The 18,824-nt window shown below is 36.3% G+C and overlaps 1 protein-coding gene across 4 annotated transcripts in view; it reads left to right on the forward strand.

The window, feature by feature from the left end:
• cacnb2b (calcium channel, voltage-dependent, beta 2b) overlaps nt 1–12,394 on the forward strand; it is a 29,244-nt gene extending 16,850 nt beyond the window's left edge. For 2 of the 4 annotated variants that reach the window (XM_044134919.1, XM_044134921.1), the window contains exons 2-14: nt 3,625–3,690; nt 4,413–4,535; nt 4,644–4,783; nt 5,525–5,586; nt 5,696–5,721; nt 6,458–6,538; nt 7,230–7,288; nt 7,384–7,493; nt 8,596–8,604; nt 9,489–9,640; nt 9,778–9,873; nt 10,280–10,453; nt 11,287–12,394. In XM_044134919.1, coding sequence (XP_043990854.1) covers nt 3,625–3,690; nt 4,413–4,535; nt 4,644–4,783; nt 5,525–5,586; nt 5,696–5,721; nt 6,458–6,538; nt 7,230–7,288; nt 7,384–7,493; nt 8,596–8,604; nt 9,489–9,640; nt 9,778–9,873; nt 10,280–10,453; nt 11,287–11,979 — 1,791 coding nt within the window. In that variant the 3' untranslated portion in view covers nt 11,980–12,394. The remainder of the gene's footprint in view (nt 1–3,624; nt 3,691–4,412; nt 4,536–4,643; nt 4,784–5,524; nt 5,587–5,695; nt 5,722–6,457; nt 6,539–7,229; nt 7,289–7,383; nt 7,494–8,595; nt 8,605–9,488; nt 9,641–9,777; nt 9,874–10,279; nt 10,454–11,286) is intronic. The other 2 variants (XM_044134920.1, XM_044134922.1) reach the window with 1 other exon arrangement.
• Nucleotides 12,395–18,824: the final 6,430 nt, after the last annotated feature.

Genomic DNA, 18,824 nt, shown 5'->3' on the forward strand with positions numbered 1-18,824 from the left:
AGTAAATATGAAGCAAAATTTCGCTTTAAAGTGATGCTTTAATTTATTGATAGGGAAAAAAATTACCCAAACCAACATGAAAAACTCCCTCTAAACCTAAATATGGTTGCATGATAAATGGAAAGTATGTTTTTATTGGTGTAGAGGAATTTGGTCCCCTCTTTCACACAAAATGGGTCTAACTAATTCTCTTTAGAGAGGTTTAATAACTTGTTACCGATCATGTCACTGTAGCTCAATCTAAAAAAAAAAATTGTTCTAAACAATCTAAACAAAAATAATTTTTCTCCACTTCTAAACCCTAAATTCTCTCTTTTGAGTGAATTAGAAGTAGACTAGCACACACATTTTAGGTCAATGTCCTGCTGCGTAATCCAAATGCGCTTAAGATTAAGGTTACAAACTGATGGCCGGACACTCTGATAAGAATTCAGGGACCATCAATTTTGGAAAGTAATCCAGATCCTGAAGCGCAAAATAAATACCATCACCTTGTTTGACTGTTGGGATGATATTCCCTTTTCTGAAAAGCTTTACCAGGTTTAAGAGTGACACACATTTTCCTCCCTGTTGCTTTGGATTGGGCTTCTCTTAAATGACAGTCAGTTCCTCTTTATCAATTTTTAACACACACATTTTAGAAGTTTCAACTTAGCAAGCTGCCAAAAGTAATGCATGTACAGAGCTGGTCATATTATACTATTATACGAATACTTTTTAACTATGACTACATGTAAATAAAAAATAAGACATGTCTAATTCGGTGAGGCTGTTTTGCACTGTTGGTGGGTGACATTGGCTTGCAGAAGAGGCGAGTGCTGTGCGAACAGATGTCTACACCAGGCATGGATAAACAAAAACCCATGAATGGGCATAATTTAGTCCCAGGGGAATTTTCTTACTTTTCCTCTCTGTCTCCTTACTGATAATGTTAATGTATTTTGATATAATTTATTTTCAAAATATAAACCGTTGCCAAAAGTTTATTTTTCTGCTGAACATTTTAAATTTTTGTGCATCTACGCCGTGTTCCAAATTATTATGCAAATTGGATTTAAGTGTCATAAAGATACATTTTTTTGTTGTGCTATTAAATTTATAGTTGGTATTGTGTGTCCTGGCTCTTTGAATCATTATAATTCATTTCAGAGAGCTGGTTGATTCGTTTGTCTGGTGGCTCAATTAAAGGAAATCTACTTAAGAAGGATGTTCCACATTATTAAGCAGGCCACAGGATTCAAGTAATATGGAAAAGAGAAAGGATCTCTCTGCTGTCGAAAATCATCAGATAGTGTAGTTATCATCGTACTGTGAAGAGATTTGTGGCTGATTCAGAACAAAGATGGGTTTGTACAGATAAAGGCATAATGAGGAAAGTTTCTGTTAGACAAATTCATTAGACTAAGAGAGCAACTGTTAAAATGCCCTTACAAAGCAGCAAGCCGTTATTTGAAGCTGCTGGTGCTTCTGGAACCTCAAGGTGGAGGATCCTCCAGAGGCTTGTGATGCATGAACCTACTATTGGGCCCCTAACCAGAACTCACAAGCAGAAACGGTTGCAATGGGTCCAGCCGTACATGAAGATTAATTTTCAAACAGACTTGTTCACTGATGACTGCTGTGCAACCCTGAATGGTTCAGATGGACACAGGAGTGGATTGGTGGTGGATGGCCATCACATCCCAACACGGCTGTGATGTCAACAAGGAGGTGGTGGAGTCATTTTTTGGGCTGAACTCATGGGGAGAGAATCACTGGTCGGCCCCTTCAGAGTCCCTTAAGGTGTGAAAATGACCTCAGCAAAGTATATGGACTTTCTGAGAGATCACGTTCTTTCATGGTTCAAAAAGAAGTAAAATTTGATTTATACTGTAATAGTTCATTACTTGAAAATTACACTGACCATCATTTGCATTGACCATTTAAAAAAATATCACTTGCATAATAATTTGGTACACAGTGTACTGAACTTCTAACGATGTCTGTTTTTAACTAGTTGTACTACCGTGCAGTGATATCTGGTGTGCTTTTTTTAAATTTTATTTTAGGTGGCAGAAATTATTTTTGCTTTGTGTACATCATAGTTTTCACAGTTAATGTCTTAAATAGGGCAACAACTTTAATTTGTGATGAAACCAAATTCCCCCAACTAACAGGAGAGGACACACTGTTGTGTTAAAACGCACCACACTAAGTTGTTGTTGCAACTGAGGGGGTGATTTGTGACAATAGGATTTAAGTGAATATCTTGAGTGCACACTAGAGGCTGTGCCATCCGCCTGGCTATGACACAAAGGCCATTAATTGCCACGTCTTTGAGAGGACAATCTAATCTCTGTGAGACATGGCACAGCAACTCGAGCATCCCGGCAGGGAATTTGTGGCAACACTTGCTGAAAATTAAAGACAAGGAGTTTCAAGATAAATTGATCTGAGGATTTTAACGTGATTCAAGGACACTTCCATCCATCCATCCATTTTCTTTACACCCTTCTTCCCTAAATGGGGTCGGGAGGGTTGTTGGTGCCTATCTCCAGCTGCGTTCCGGGCGAGAGGCGGGGTACACCCTGGACAGGTCGCCAGTCTGTCGCAGGGCAACACAAAGACTTACAAGACAAACAACCATGCACACACACACTCACACCTAGGGAGAATTTAGAGAAACCAATTAACCTGACAGTCATGTTTTTGGACTGTGGGAGGAAGCCGAGAACCGAGAGAACCCACGCATGCACAGGGAGAACATGCAAACTCCATGCAGAAAGATCCCCGGCCGGGAATCGAACCCAGGACCTTCTTGCTGCAAGGCAACAGCTCTACCAACTGCGCCACTGTGCAGCCCTCAAGGACACTTTCTTAAGTCAAATGTTTATCAGTGAAGCATTCAATCAGTCTAAAACATTTGATCAAGATTAACTAACTTTAACCAGCACAGAGGATTGGTTTTTCACATTTTGTGTTGTAAAAAAAAAGACAGATAATTACAAATGCCATCAACAATTAGCATGTAGGCATCAGTGTACAGCGGGTATTGCAAACTTTGTGCACATGTTAAGCTCCCAATTAGGACAGAGTTCAGTATTAAATGTTTAAACGACTAAATAATGACAAACATTGTCATATTTTAATTTTGAATTTGAGTTCAATTGTGATTTGCCCAGAGCACATGCTGACAACACATGTTTAACTTCAGTGTGTTTTGGAGTTTTCTTGATTCTGTTAGTTTTAGTGTTGACATACATTTTCTTCTTCTAATAATTTGAATGTTCAGTTTTTTACATTATGTTTTGGTACTTTGGCTTTATTTACTGTTTAATTTGGGAATTTAAAAATCCCAGGTTCATCTCTGGGATGAACTTGCATTTCTTGCCACAAAGTTATCTGATTATTTACTTTTCGCCTTGCATTAACAAACAGGTGCATTCAGTGTCGTCTTATTAAGTAAATTAAGCATGATGAGTTTAATTGATTGGAGATAAAGTAGTTAACTCTACGCAAAAATAATAGAATTAATAAGACATTGTATAAAAATGGCCTCATGTATTTTAGTGATAGTATATTTTTAAATAATTTTATGCAACTCCACACGTTCCACTTAACATTGTGATTATATTCTGTTTGTAGGGAGAGCGTCAGGACTCGGATATCGTTGAGGAAAGAAACGCCCAGGTGCAGCTGGAAAAGGCTAAGGTACCGTTGTGCTGTTGCATCATTTCCTTTGTTTCTACCATGCAGGCTAGATGTACAGAAAGACTGTCCGAAAGGAGATTACATCACAGAAATAAATATTGAACGTTCATAATTCCTGATTCAATTCAATTCATGTACTTCAACTGACAGATTTCAAACAATTCTCCAATAGTGTGACAAACATGAGGCGATGAGCTTAAAAAAACATTTTAATTATATTTACAGCTGTGAGATATATCCTGCTGATATGTCCTGTTGAATATTGAAACAGATCATCCGCTACAGATTTTATGTGCATAATTAACATGGAAAATTTCCTCAGCTTGTAACTCTGCTGGCTCTAAAGCCTCATCTGTCCAAAGTGAAGTAATTAGCAGCTTGATCATTATGCTATTGACATTTGACTTCTATAGAATTACATCACCAACAAGTTTTTCAGTCAGCAATGTTGTGACAGTGGCTAACCTACAGCAAAGATAAAGACACAACACATTTTTGTTCACAGCAGACATACTCATTTGTCATAGTGTGAATATAACAAATGCTATTTAAAACTTTAGCCTTAGCTCTGTTGTCTCACTAATGTATGATAGTAAAACTGAAGTACATATATCAAATTTAGCCTTCATTCATTTTTACAAATCATCACCTTTAGTGCTCTACCTCTTCCACATTTAGGCTTCTTGTTTTAAATACCTATAACACCTGTCCTATGTCCTCAGTACAAGCCTGTGGCCTTTGCTGTACGTTGCAACTTCTCTTACACGCCTGCTGATGATGACAACGTCCCTGTACCAGGCCAAGCTGTCACATTTGAGGCCAAAGACTTCCTGCATGTCAAAGAGGTATGCATTGAAAAAAGGCCAACATGTACTGATGAATCTCAGTACATCAGGGTTAAACTTTTTTATTCACAGTTCAATGTCTTGTTTGATTTACTTTGCAATTGGAAGAAATTTAACAATGAATGGTGGATCGGACGGCCGGTGAAGGAGGATGGGGTGGTGGGCTTCGTCCCCAGTCCAGTTAACCTGGAAACAATTCTTATCAGAAGAGAAGTCCAGGCCAGAAAAGCTGCCAAGGCCTTGGCCAGGTAAGTACACAATACTGCTTGATTGAACAGTTTACATTTAAAAGAAATTTTTAAATCAATACTAGTTCATTTCAACTGGGTCCTGGAAGACAAATCTTAGAAAATATTTGTGAAATGTCTTTGAGATATGATAGTACCAAGAAAATTGTTCATAATCTTAATCCAATAAGTCAGACTCAGTTTTCTGGTTTAATTGATAACCAGGATCAACCTAGAAGAACCACTAGGGAAAAAAATCTGCCAATCTGTTACAAAATACCACATCTTAACGGTGAAAATGATCCCTCAAAACAAGCCAGCAGCATGAAACCAAATTTAAACTGAGTCCCATGTTCATGAGAAATTTGCAGCTTTAGACAAGTTTAAGTCATTATACATCTCATTATGTTCATTTTTCTAGCAATCTATTCTCTGAGTAAAACTCACCTTGTAAAATTTTAACAGAGAGTTATATCTCTGATATTAGCAAACAGATGTAGGATTCCGCCATTAAAATATTATTGATTTTTTATTTCTTTAGTGAACATAGTCTTGACTGTTAGGTTAATTGTGTGCGTGTGTGTGTGTGTAAACAGTTGTTTGTGCTGAGTGTCTCTGTGTGGCCATGTGATGGACTAGTGACCAATCTCGGGTGTAACCCATCCTGCGCCTATTGAGCTCTGACTGTAGACCTTTATAAGTAAAGCAGTGAACTTTTATCAAACCTCTATGAGATAATTCATAACTCATGTCTTGTTTCAGCAAAGCAGCAGTTCAAGCAACTCAAGATATGAACTCAAAGAAATACACTCCTCCTTCACAAGGTCAGTTTGTGCACCGAATATAAATCTCTAAATCACTAAATGAATATGGGTAAAATTTCTCCTTAATGACAATTAAGTTAACATGGCTTCTTTTTTTTGGTGTGAGCAGCCAACCAGCAGGTGAAAAAGAAGCCGGTAAGGGACAAAGCTAAATTGTATAACTATTGTGGAACCACAAACGTTTTGCTTCACATTCGTTACACATCAGATTTGAGGACTTTAGGCACCGTTCAAATAAACCTGGTATTTCTAAAAAGTTCCTCTTAAACACAAATTTCTTTCTAGAAATGGCTGGATTCATTCAACAAGGATTGTTAATAATGATTCATAGTCTTAATACATACATATTAAATACTTTATTTTAAAGTATAAAAGTATTCAGTTCCCAAATGGGATTCCTGTTTCTTCATGTTTGGTTGCAATGAAAGTAGATGTAGTCTAACGTCATAAATAAGAGACTAGAAACAAAAATGTTTGGTGGTTCTGTTGACAAATGGCTGACATGTTGCAACTGCATCACCAACCAATTTGCTTACTAAACATCTTTGTTCAGATCTTGGACAAATTACAGCATGGTTAGTAAAGGAACAAGAAAATTCAGCATTCTAATGCAACACATGTTCTTTGTACAGCAAACCCAAAGCCCAACTTGGAATTTTCAGATTCTTGAACTCATTAAATGTTCAGTTACTTTTTCTTCTTTACAGAAAACACAATTGAATGCCTAAATAGTGTTAGATATATTGTTTTCCCTGCTTATTTAAAACACAAACTAAGGCTTTTGAGAAAGACTGGCAAAATGCAACTTTCTTACAGCAATAATAAAATGGATGTATTTCATGCAAACCATGCAATGTGTTTGTGTCTACAGGGGGAACAGGTAACCATGTATGATGTTGTGCCAACAATGCGACCAGTGGTTCTGATGGGGCCATCATTAAAGGGCTTAGAGGTGAGATTCTTCTGACAACTGAAAAATTTTAGCAAAAAATCATAACAATTGTCACCTGAAGACAAACAGGGTAAATTCATAGCAAATAATGAAATAAATCCAGATTTTTCCAATTACATGTCACCGTAGTCATATTTAGATTCTAGTATGTACAGTCCAATTCAATAAAAAAATTTTAAATAATTAAATGATGACAAAATAAATAAAATGCCTAGAGAGTCATCTTTCAATATGAACAAGCGTTTGCCGGTATTGGAGAGGAGCATCTCCTGTTTAATAGGAATCTATCCAGCAGAAGCAGGCCAAGTAAAAGAGGAAACACTGGTTCTTCCAGTACCTTTCTGGAAGGTGTGAGGGGAGAAAAAGAAAATACAAAGGAATTCATTACAGCTTTGTCAATGATGACATCCAAATAGGAGATTCAGCTAAACACAAAAGGACACGTCAAGTCGGGTCTATGGGAAAGAATAAGAACGAGTATGCAAAGATAAAGGCAAAGCTCTATCAATAGCATCAGTCAGGAAAGCAACCCAGGTCAAGTGTATGTTCTAAACAAAGAAAAACAGAGAGAGAACATAGTTAATGTTAATTGCAAGTAGTTTGTAAATTAATAGTAGCAGCTAACAGCCAAGTGAGTCAGTATGGCACCGACAATAACAAGCTGAATTATTATTTTTCTGTGTAATTCTAGATTACCGACATGATGCAAAAAGCACTATTTGACTTTCTAAAACACAGATTTGAAGGAAGGTAAGTTTTTCTTTGTCATTATCAAACCTGTTTTTATGCACAGTAAAACTTAATAAAGTTGTGAAATAATGCTCTTTCTCTTGCATTCTTTTCAGAATCACTATTACAAGGGTGACAGCTGACATCTCGCTGGCGAAACGCTCTATCCTCAACAACCCTGGCAAGAAGGCCTTAATGGACCGCTCCAACACACGCTCTCATTTAGGTCTGTAGTTTATCATCCGGCAGTGCAAAGCACTAATTATCCTTGGGAATTCTTTCATTTTGATAGGAATACATGGATAAAACACAACTCTAATAGCTTCACTCATGGAAAAGACAACTAAATCAGTTCCAAAACAAGTTAATATAATTGCTTTCTGGAAAACCTGACATCCCTTGTGGCATCCCCCACATTTTTAAAGTCCTGATTAATTTTTTTCTCATTCTATCTAAATTAATTTGAAGTGAATGTGTTAGAGCTATTTTTGTCTTTTGGCTTCCATTGCTGCTCAATTTTTGCCTTAAATATACAGTTGCCACAAAGTTAAATCAAACATATTCTAAATCTGGAACCATGATGTGTGTATCTGTACTGTTATCTCAAAGATGTGGGTTATTGCAAGGATGTTAGTAAATCTAGGTAACTCAGACTTTAAATGAGACACGGCTTTGTGATGCTGAGACAGAGATAGACTTTTTGTGACTTTGCTTTTACAGAATGTCTCATGAAAGCTGCTTTGCCACTAACATCATAGTCAATAACTAGCCTGTAGCCTCCACAGATCAGGCTTACTTTGGTTTGAGTGGGTTCTTAATCTGACTGTGATCCTCAGAGCTTTGAGAACTCTGATGCTTTTTCTTGTTTCTTGCTCTGCAGCTTTTAGCTTGCATGTTCCTGCTTTGAGAAGGAAATGACTTAAGAGAAATGTTATTAACTTTTATCTCCCAGACATAGTGGATGTAACAAATAATGTTTGAAACAATAGTTAGTTGTTTTTAGCAGGTTCACCATGCCATAAAATATATTTACTGCAAATATTCATATTAACCCCCCATTGCTAAAAAGATGTGTTCACCAATCAGACCTAACAGCGACGCATCGACAGATCTGCATCTGCTATGCTTTGCTTATTCTCATATACTTCTGTCAGAACTGGCACAATCTTAGTCAGAAATGTAAACTAGAATAGTCTCAGCCATCTCCCTGTCTACCCTCTGATCCTTTCTACCCATTTCAATAGAGGAGGAGGAAATCAGTTAAAACAAGAGCAGGGATAAGATTTACTTTCTTTTCTCTTGTCTCTCTCATTGCTGTCTCATCCCAGATACTGCCGGTATGTACGACTGAAAGCACTGGTTTTCCTTGTGTTTTTGACAGCTCCACCTCATTTCTGTTCTTTCTCTCCTTTACCTCATGTTTGTATCAGCTGCTGCTACCCTCTCAATTCTGTGTGCTTCATTTATAGTAAATGTACACAAAAACTGACTTCATCCTGTACAGCTTTGAAATATATAGCTAAAGTGCATTGAAGTGCTTTTGTGTGAGTGGGTTGTCGGATATGTTTTAGGACTAAAACTTGATGTCCTTTCCCGCTCTCCCTCTAGTGGACAAGTTTTTATATTACTCCTGCCATGAGTTGAAGAAATCTTGACGCATCTTTGTGGTGGGAAGAAATTATACATATAATGATAACAAAAAACTCAATATTTTAGTGCAAGGCTTTTGGTGAGAGCTGCCAAGGTCTTATTTTCTTTTGTTGTGTAGAATATGCTTTTTTTTTTACATGCTTTTTTTTCTAATGTCAATTGTCATTTGCTTTGTTTATTAGTTGCTTACAAGTTCAAGTAAAGCAGAAAATCTTTTGTAAATAATTTAACACTCTTATGAAGCCAGACTGTACGTGTTGAATTAAGTGTTAACATATTTAAATCTAAAATAAATAATCTTCACAGCAAATTAGCATTTATTTAAAAGTAAGGCAACTTTTTAAATGTATTATTATTATTGAATTGTTTAAAGTTACTGTAACAGTTTTTCTATAATATTATAAAATAAGATAAAATATGAGAATAAAGTTATAAAGATCTAGAACATTCCTGCTATTGCCAGTCTCAATATGTGCACTATCATATTTAGAGGTTTCCAGTGAGATCTTGTTGCATCATGTATATTTTATGCTGTCTTAGAGTTGGAAGCTTACATTTTCTGTTTCTGCAGCCCAGATCCAAGGGGAGGTGGAGCGTATATTTGAGCTGGCCCGGAGCATGCAGCTAGTCGTTTTGGATGCAGACACAATTAACCACCCAATGCAAGTGTCCAAGACTTCGCTTGCTCCAATTCTTGTTTATGTGAAGATATCTTCACCAAAAGTAGGTTTCATCAGTCACCCATGCCCCACCTGATAGAACGTATTTCTCTACATCTGTGCACCTTTTTGCCCTGTATTTGTCAAAAGAAATAGGATACTTGCATTTTTTGAAGTTGTGTTTTATTTTGTGTTGTGTAGGTGCTGACGAGACTCATCAAGACAAGAGGAAAATCTCAAACCAAACATCTTAACGTTCAACTTGTGGCAGCAGACAAGCTGGCCCAGTGTCCGCCGGTGAGCGCCATCTGCTGGAAATCATTAAAAACTACAATAGTTTTTTTTCTGTTCAAGAGATGAAAATCTGGTTAATGCCGTGTGTTGATGATATTATCAAGTTAGATACTTTGTTAAAATCAATGCTGAGTAGCTTTAACATTCAGTAAAATAACAGCTGCTGGGTTTATTTTTGCGTTTTTAATCAGTCTTACATCCCACCTTACTTGACCACCAGTGAAATTCTATACATTGCAGTATTCATTTTTCTGGATTTAATTTTTCTAGATAGTTGTTGACACAGTACAGCTATAGTTTTCAATATTGTTACTCCTGCATTAAACATCCTGACATGTTACTATGCTCTCAAATGCATCCTGGTGTTCACATTCTGTTCTATTTCTTTCTCACCTTCTATTGTCTGTAGGAAATGTTTGATGTCATATTAGACGAGAACCAGCTTACTGATGCCTGTGAGCACATTGCGGATTACCTTGAATCTTACTGGAGAGCAACACACCCACCAGAGATGGAGGCTTCAAATGCACTTGTAGCACAGCTGGCTGAGAACACATTGCCTGCCTCTCCAACAACAGTACCGGTGCATAAAACACACAATTTATACAGTAAAAACATACTGAAATATATAAAATACTATTTATAATGTTCCTATCACCTCATCTCATCAAACTTCATCTCATTCATGTGATGTGTACAGATATTTGTTTAAATTTAGAGAAACGTTTGATTTTTATTTTATTTTGTTTAGCATTATCTTTGCTTCATCTGTACATGTTTCCACCAGTCCACCTAACATTTTAATTTCATGTCTTCTCATCCTATTATTATGCAAAGTTGAAGAAGAAATGAAATAGGCCAACAACTGGTGAGTGAGAGTTATTAAAATATTACTGTAATCGTTTTTTTAGTTATGGGAAACATGTAGACTCATTACATGATGATTCTACATTTCATGATGTAGAATCATTACATGATTTTATGTAATTTCTGTACTTTGTAGCCTATTAGATTTAGATAACAGCTTGATAGAAATAATTTTATTTTAAAAACCTGACATTCTGTGGTTTAAAAAAGTGAGCTGACCAGTGGTTATGTAAACTATTAGCAGTGAATGGAAGCAACTGAAAGTCTCAGTTTTCTACACGTGAGGATTTAACCATAGTTTAAACATGCTCACAAAATAATGCCTGTTCTTTTAAACAAATCCAGAAGAAATCCAGGTCAAAGTTTACCTTTTAGCTGGAAATGAAAATAATCCATCTTGTCATTTTGAAAATTTGTCACCCATCTTCCTCACATTGTTTTCATTGTTCACCTTGATCTCTCCACATCCTCTCTGATTTGAAATCGCAAGTTACTTAATTTTATTGTGTGACTAGTTAAATGATATTCATCTGGTCCTTTTCCTTTTAGGATGAGCAGAAGAGTAAGAAGCCGACTGCCTCCAAGAGGAAGGGTTCACGTGAGAACCACCTAGACAAGGAGACCCCACCCGCCCCAGATCAGGAGGACAGAGTTGAAGAAGGCCAAAGACAGGAAGAAGAGGAGCAACTTCTGAGGACAGAACCAAAAAGACCACAGCACACCCACCACCATCACCACCACCACCACCACCGCCGGATGGAACACCACAGCCACGCCCAGCACAGCCAAATATCTGGTGGCGTGAATGTAAAGTCAGGTAGAGATTACAGCCAGAGGCCTCCAAGGAGACCCCTGCATGAGGAGAGGGAGGACGAGGTGGAGGAAGTGGTGGTGGAGGGCGATGAGGAGGAGATACACTACAACCACCGGGGTCATAACCATCACCACCACAGTAGCAACCACCACCATCACCATCATCACCAACGCCATCGTGGCCAGCTGCATGACAGGGAAGGCTATGAGCAGGAGCACAACGAACGCAACCGACATCAGAGGCATCACCAATATATCCCAACACGGACACACCATGCAGACCTCTATCCTGCACACAACCATCACAACTACCACCACCAGGGCAGAGATCGGGACAGAGACAGATACAAGGACAGGGAGAGCGATAGGGATCGAATCAGAGACAGAGATGCACGTCAGTGGCACAAAGATTCTTACATGGATGACTGACATGTTTCTACTCCCAAGCTGATGCACAGTTTTATGCTTCCCATTTTATAATGCACTCATAGGTGAAACAGTCATTTTTGAATGTAGTCTATTCTTTCATACTGTTTATTACTCTTAAACACTACAGTGTTCTCGCCACACAGACTCACTTTATCTTCCACAAAAACAGAAGCAAACTACAAATTCTAATTCAAACCCTCAAAGGGTTTTGCATGGCAACATAGTTTGCCAAGCAAATTACAAGTCTCTGCAACTTTTCCAAGTCTCAATAAAGCATTATGCATGCATTTATAGGAAGTATTTCTAATATTTATTTCAGTTTTTGTAATTTAAAAGCATTGGATTTTACCACATACAGTTACTGAGAAACATTGAACATCTCATGACTTCTGGTAAGAATTGCACATCAGACAAAGAAAAAAAACAATGCACTACAGCCTTTATAAAATGAGGGCATAGATGGAACATTTCATTGACTCAGGAGTGCCTGACTTTTCATATGATTTCTATAATCTTCAAATAAATTTTCGAAACACTGCATAAAATCTAGCCATCTTTGTTTCAGTCTCATGGTTGTCCCTCTACATCTGTAGTCGTGCAGGTTATTGACATTGAATAAATATTTCAAAATTGCCATTACTAAATTTTTTCCCTTTGGTTGGGGGGAAAAAGATTATCCTTCAAGCATTAGGAGGTCTCTGTGATACAAAAGTCTGTCTTTTTCTCTTTCACATTATGTGCCTGTTGTGTTTGTGGCTGAAGGTAACAATTGGGTTGTGCAGATTTTTTTCTGTATTATTGGTCTGGCACAAACCTACCATTGCCGACGGGCATGTTTGCATTGTGACATAATCAGTACTGTTTGCTTTATAAATTAGATGCAGAGACAGTGCTGACATCTGGAGCAAATAATGTGCAGAAATCTATACTTAAAAGCAATTTCAGCCCAATACTGTTGAATAATTCCACATGCATTTATTTTTAACCCTTTACAAAAAAAAATTTGACACTTTTATTCTCGTTGACGTTGCTGGAGGTTCTTATTTTTTATTTTTATCTGAACAAAAGAAAGTTTTCTTCAGTGTAATTTTAACATGAATGACAATGACAAAACAGTTCTTACTGTATTCCATTTTTATTGTCAATTCTTCTTTATATATTGATCAAAAATGATAAACAATCCACATAACTTTTACAATTTACAATACATTTATCAGTCATCAAAAAATTTAAATATCTTTAATTTCCATTAAAAACCACAATCATGAAGAGAACTTTAAAAATTAACTGGAAATAGCTAATCATTTATAGAAAAGTTTAGCTAACAAAGTTCTAACTGCTCATTAATTTCTGTGTAGCAGATATTTGAATTTCATTTTTACCTTGGATTGAGTTCAAAGTGAAGTCATTTCAAATTTTCAACATTGCACAAAAACCCCCCACAATTTCTTTCTGAATATTTCAATTACATTTTTAGGAAACCACTTTATGTGTCTTTCCCTATTCCAATTTTTTCTTCACATTTGCGCTTTAATTAGTCTCTGAACGCTATTGCTTTATTTTACTTTAAGCACTAAAACCTAAATATAATAAATATAATTTTAATATAAACATATTTTCTGTTCTACTTTTGGAAAAGTCTGAACCTATTTGCTGTCTTGCATTTGGTCTGTCTGGAAGCATGACTAATCTTGTGGTCACACTCAGTGTATGCAGATAATCTATGCATTTTGTTGTGATAAAACATTTTGCTTGAATACAATCTATGCATTTGTACATACTTCATAATTGCCTTGCTATTTAAATGAAGGGAGGACTTGAGAGTCTGTTACTCTACTCGGTACTGTAGACCTAATGAGTATGACTGCATTGAGTAAACAAGACTGATTATTCCTTTGTAGATTTATTTTGTTTATATAATTTTGTACAGCATTCAAATGTTCATTTTGACAGATATGTATTCTATTGTTAAAAATCATTAAAATATATTATATGCTATCTCACATTTCATTTAAGGATAGGAGCCCTTGTGTGACTTTTTACTTTCTAAATTGAGTTTTGGTTTATTCTACTATTTAAGGACTACAAAGACAAAATGGTTTTCTGTTAAACCAAAATTAAATTTGCAAACTCGTCGGCTAGTTCAGTGTAGTTGACAACAACTGAAGTGAAATTCCCTCCTTGGAACAACTGTATTACCATTGCAATATTTTGGCTGAATACTTATGCTACAATTTATTGGACAAATATGAACAGAAGCTGACAAAAAAGGATTTATGAACTAGCAAACACAGTGTGCTACTACTGTAGAGTAGATGCCAATACGTTGACATCGAGAATATTGAATTTTTACTTAAACCTGTTTTCAGACTAGAGCATACAGAGAAAAAAAACATACCAGGCAAACTGAAAAGTCTATTTTATTTATTTAAAGAAGTATAAACTCCATTTGTTTGTGGGCCAAGGAAAAACACTTTACTTCCACAATTTTTTGGGTCATTTTACACAAAATGCATTTTTTCTGGCCATTCAGATAACATATTTCATCGGATAAATGAAAAAAATTATCAGTATATAGACCTGTGATATAGGCTATAAAGATATCACAGGTCTGAGTGCTCTCTTAATCTGCATTCTGCACTAGATTTCTATTGTCAACCAAATTCAACCTTTTGTTGCTGAAGAGAACAAACATGATGTCTTCCCCCACTGCAGCCCCAGCAATGAGCAAAACTGCTAAAAGTATGCGGCTGCGATCTTGAGAAGCTAATAACACATCTGCAGAGACTTAAAGATCACATTATAAGCAACATAATGATGGCTGTCTTTTTTTGCTATATTTATTTTATTAAATGTGAGGGTGACGTCTGTGGTGGCAACACTGCAGAGGAAACAGAATAATAAACAATTCAACAAAATTTACAGAAAACAACAGGACCAAAATTAATACTGGCAAAATTGCCTGTTCACATGTTATGTGAATACTGTAAAAGAACAGGTAACCATGGTTTCACAAGCAAGAAATATTGATCTCCTTGAGCCAGTATTGAACAAGGCAGTGTGGTTAAGGTTTGGTAAAATGATCTGTGACCAAGCTTTTATTTCTTGCCTCATGGCTGAGAAGTCGCTTCAATATTTCCACATGATGTTCTTTCCTCGTGATATGATCTACAGTGCCTTGAATAGAATAGTGTTTATTTTTAAATGAGTCATTTAAGCATCTCATGCTGGTCACTGCTTTTCTGTTGAATATTTAGAATGTGCCCATTTTTTTTTATCTTAAAAAAATGGGCACAATTTTTCTTTATATTTAATCCAGTATTTTGATTTTGTTTTTAATTGAATAATTAAATTTGATTTCTACTTATTTCCAAATAACTGAACAGTTATTGCATTAAACATTGCACCTCTTTTTGCCAAAGGATGGTGTCGAAATCACTTTTGCCAAAAAATGACAAGGGCCATTATCTTAGGAAGGTTGTTTTTCCTGCTTTTGTCAGCAGGTGGCAATACATTGCTAAAACCCCATTGTGGAGGTAAAGCGCTTATTTGTTGAAGCAGAGACAAAGAACAGTTCAAACATGAGTTTGATGAGTTCAAACAGCATTTTCATGAAACGTGCCTCACTAAATACATAGGAGCTAAACATTTTATAATGAATGCGTTTGTTTGACTTTTCATCACTTCACTTGTGATATAAGCTTTCTGATGGGGATCAGTGACAGTTAGGAGGGAAGCGTTCTGCTGCTTGCAGCTGGTTTCAGCCTGTCACCATGTCAGAGCAGACTCGGTGATCAGATGCTGCTCCATTTATTGGATGCTTAATCCAGTTGTCTTTATCTATGAAAGATTGCATATTTATTTAATCTTCAGTGTATTATTTTTTGGAATTTCATGTGAAAGATTCATGTTGTGTTTGTTAACATGTCAGAACTTCAGCCCTCAGAGTGGGTTTGGAGGACATTTCTAAACCAAAGTCATATTCTGAGAGTGATCAAAAATTAGAGATATAAATGCTTGACTTTGCATAGAAATTGTTCAAAACTGTTCAATGAGTAGCTAAAAAAAGTAAAAGAAAAAAAAGTCTACAATACATTAACAGTAGCTGATTAAAAATAATAATCTGGTGTTAAATTGTTTCAAATCTCCATATGCAATGGTTGAAAACGCTTACATCCATGCATTTTACCAGAAACTCAAACGTTCTGCTATCAAAAGCGGGAATACTGTACCATTTGATTCCAATGAATGGGAATTTGTAAAAAGAAGCCCCAGGATCATACACAAGTTATGCATTATGACCCTTTGAAATGGCCCAAAGCTGAGCATGTAATCCATATGTTACCGGCAGAAAATGTAGAAGATTTCAGAAAAGGGGAGAATTTAATTTCACTGACTTATTCCGCTGCAACACGTCACTAAATCTCCTTTTCAAGGTTTTCCTTAAAGTCAGAATTCTGACAGACTTGTTGCATACTTATTTATTTTTGATTAAAATCATATCAACACATTTTCAAGTATTTCAGTGTGCAGTTGGTTATATATATAAAAAAAACATTTTAACCTATGTAATACCTTGAAATAATTTTATAATGTGTTTATTTGATAAAGTAATCATTCTAAATTCAATACAGGACTCACCACAACCAGGCAAAGCACTGAAATATATTCAGAAAGGTACAATTCTATAAATTCACCTTAGGGGTAAATGTCTTAAGCGTTTCACAATTTCTCTATTTTTTTAATCTGATGTAAAAAAACAGGAACTGCGTCAAACTGTGGTTTAATGTGCACAGCACAATTTAATAATAAATCAAATCACTGTGCCTTAGGTAACTAAAGTCCTTCCTTTTCTCAAAACTTGCCAAAAGGAAGTCTTCAGAATGCTGACTGTCATTTTTAATTTCTCAAATCCAGTTTCTGATTTCCTCATTTGATTCAGTTAATACTTCAAGTTCACATTCAAGTGTGTTGTGTTGTCCAAGAAACACTTTGTGCATTACAATAGCTCTTACCGAGGTTTATTTTCAAAAACAAAGCGGGAACATAACAATTATCATGATTATTTTCAAAGAAAAGCAAAGTTATTAACATTTTGAGAGGGTACATTGGAGTCACCAAAACAATCTGAAGGTATTTGTCCAGGTAAAAAGAACTTCTTTGTGATTCATTTCAAGGCTACTCACTCTTTGCCTCCCTGGGGCAACGCATGCTTCAACTCCTTTCATATTTGCAATGTCTTGTTATCCCAGATGACAAACTAGTACACACAGGCAGACACTCATGCAAGTAACCCAGATAGATGAAGGTTAATATTTCATTTATGCATCTGTCTATCCTGACGTCAGATCTAAACTTATGCTAATAGTCATTCATGCAATTAAGCTACCATTTCCAGATATAATTTTTGTAGAGCAAAGCTGCCCTGGCATACTTTGGAAACCAGCTTCTTCATTGTTACACCTTGTCAATTGTCTTAGATCAATACGCATCTATATAATATATAGATATATTTTTAACTATGTTGTGACTGTATACTAAGAGACAGTTAATCTGTGAAAAAATTGAGCTCCTCTGCCTTCAGTGCTTTGCCCAACATCAACATGTGGCAGGAGGAAGTTAGATTTTGAACCATAAATTTTGGGTTCTCAGAATACACGTCTTCTGCTGTAGTCTGAACACCAAAGCATTTTACTTCCATGTCAAGTAAAACTTTCAAACTGCTGCTCTTTGTGTGTGAGTCTTTCCAGGTTGAAATAGAGATATTAGAACTTGAATAATTTATTATATTATCAAAACAGAATAATTACTGATGATTTGTGTGACCCTTCAAATTAAATTGATTTAATTGAATACACAAAGGGCCCAGTTGTGGCCCAGTTGGTAGCACTGTTGCCTTGCAGCAGGAAGATCCTGGGTTCGATTCCCAGCCTGGGGTCTTTCTGTATGGAGTTTGCATGTTCTACCTGTGCATGTGTGGGTTCTCTCCGGGTTCTCCGGCTTCCTCCCACAGTCCTAAAACAGGTTAACTGGTTTCTCTAAATTCTCCCTAGGTGTGAGTGTGTGTGTGTGAGTGGTTGTTTGTCCAGGGTGAACCCGCCTCTCGCCCGGAACATAGCTGGAGGAAGCTAAAGATTAGGGTGGTGGCAGGAAGTCCTTTTGAGCTCCAAACACTTAAAACCTCTTCAAAGATCATTCCTTTTTAACAATACCAGTGGGAACATACACGGATGACTGTAATGGCAGGAATAGGCTTTTACATTAATTATTGCTAAGTGTATAATTTCCCATAAGCCATTTTTTAATCAACTGTAAATATTACAACATACAACATTAGTATTTCAAAATGTATAATCTCTTGCAATAATTTTTTTGTAACTGTTGGAAAAATACTAGTTAATTATCATCTATTGATCACATTCATTTGATTTATCATTTACTCATTTGTTGCCTTTTGACCTTATGCTTCTAGACGTATCCTGACTTCAGAATAACATTACATATTGATGGCTGAAGTGAAACTTACACATTGCAGCATTATAGATGTAAGGAAGCTAAGTTCATAAGTTCATTTATTGCTGGAGATGAGGACTGTCAGCAAAGACAAGACACCAGTGGTCCTAGGTGTTTTTGCAGGGTTGCAAAACACCACCTTACAACTGCGCAAATCACGCAGGAAGTGTAGCAAGATAACTTCCTTTGTTAGTCAGAGAATGCTTTGACCTACTAACTGTGTAACTCTTTGCATTTTCTCCATGCTGGGAATTATAATCACAGATCTATGGAGACTCTCTAACTTTTGTAAATTCTGTCTCGGTTGATAGTTTTAGCAAACAAATTTTTCT

Source organism: Gambusia affinis, linkage group LG12, assembly GCF_019740435.1.
Source record: "Gambusia affinis linkage group LG12, SWU_Gaff_1.0, whole genome shotgun sequence".
Classification (NCBI taxonomy): domain Eukaryota; kingdom Metazoa; phylum Chordata; class Actinopteri; order Cyprinodontiformes; family Poeciliidae; genus Gambusia; species Gambusia affinis.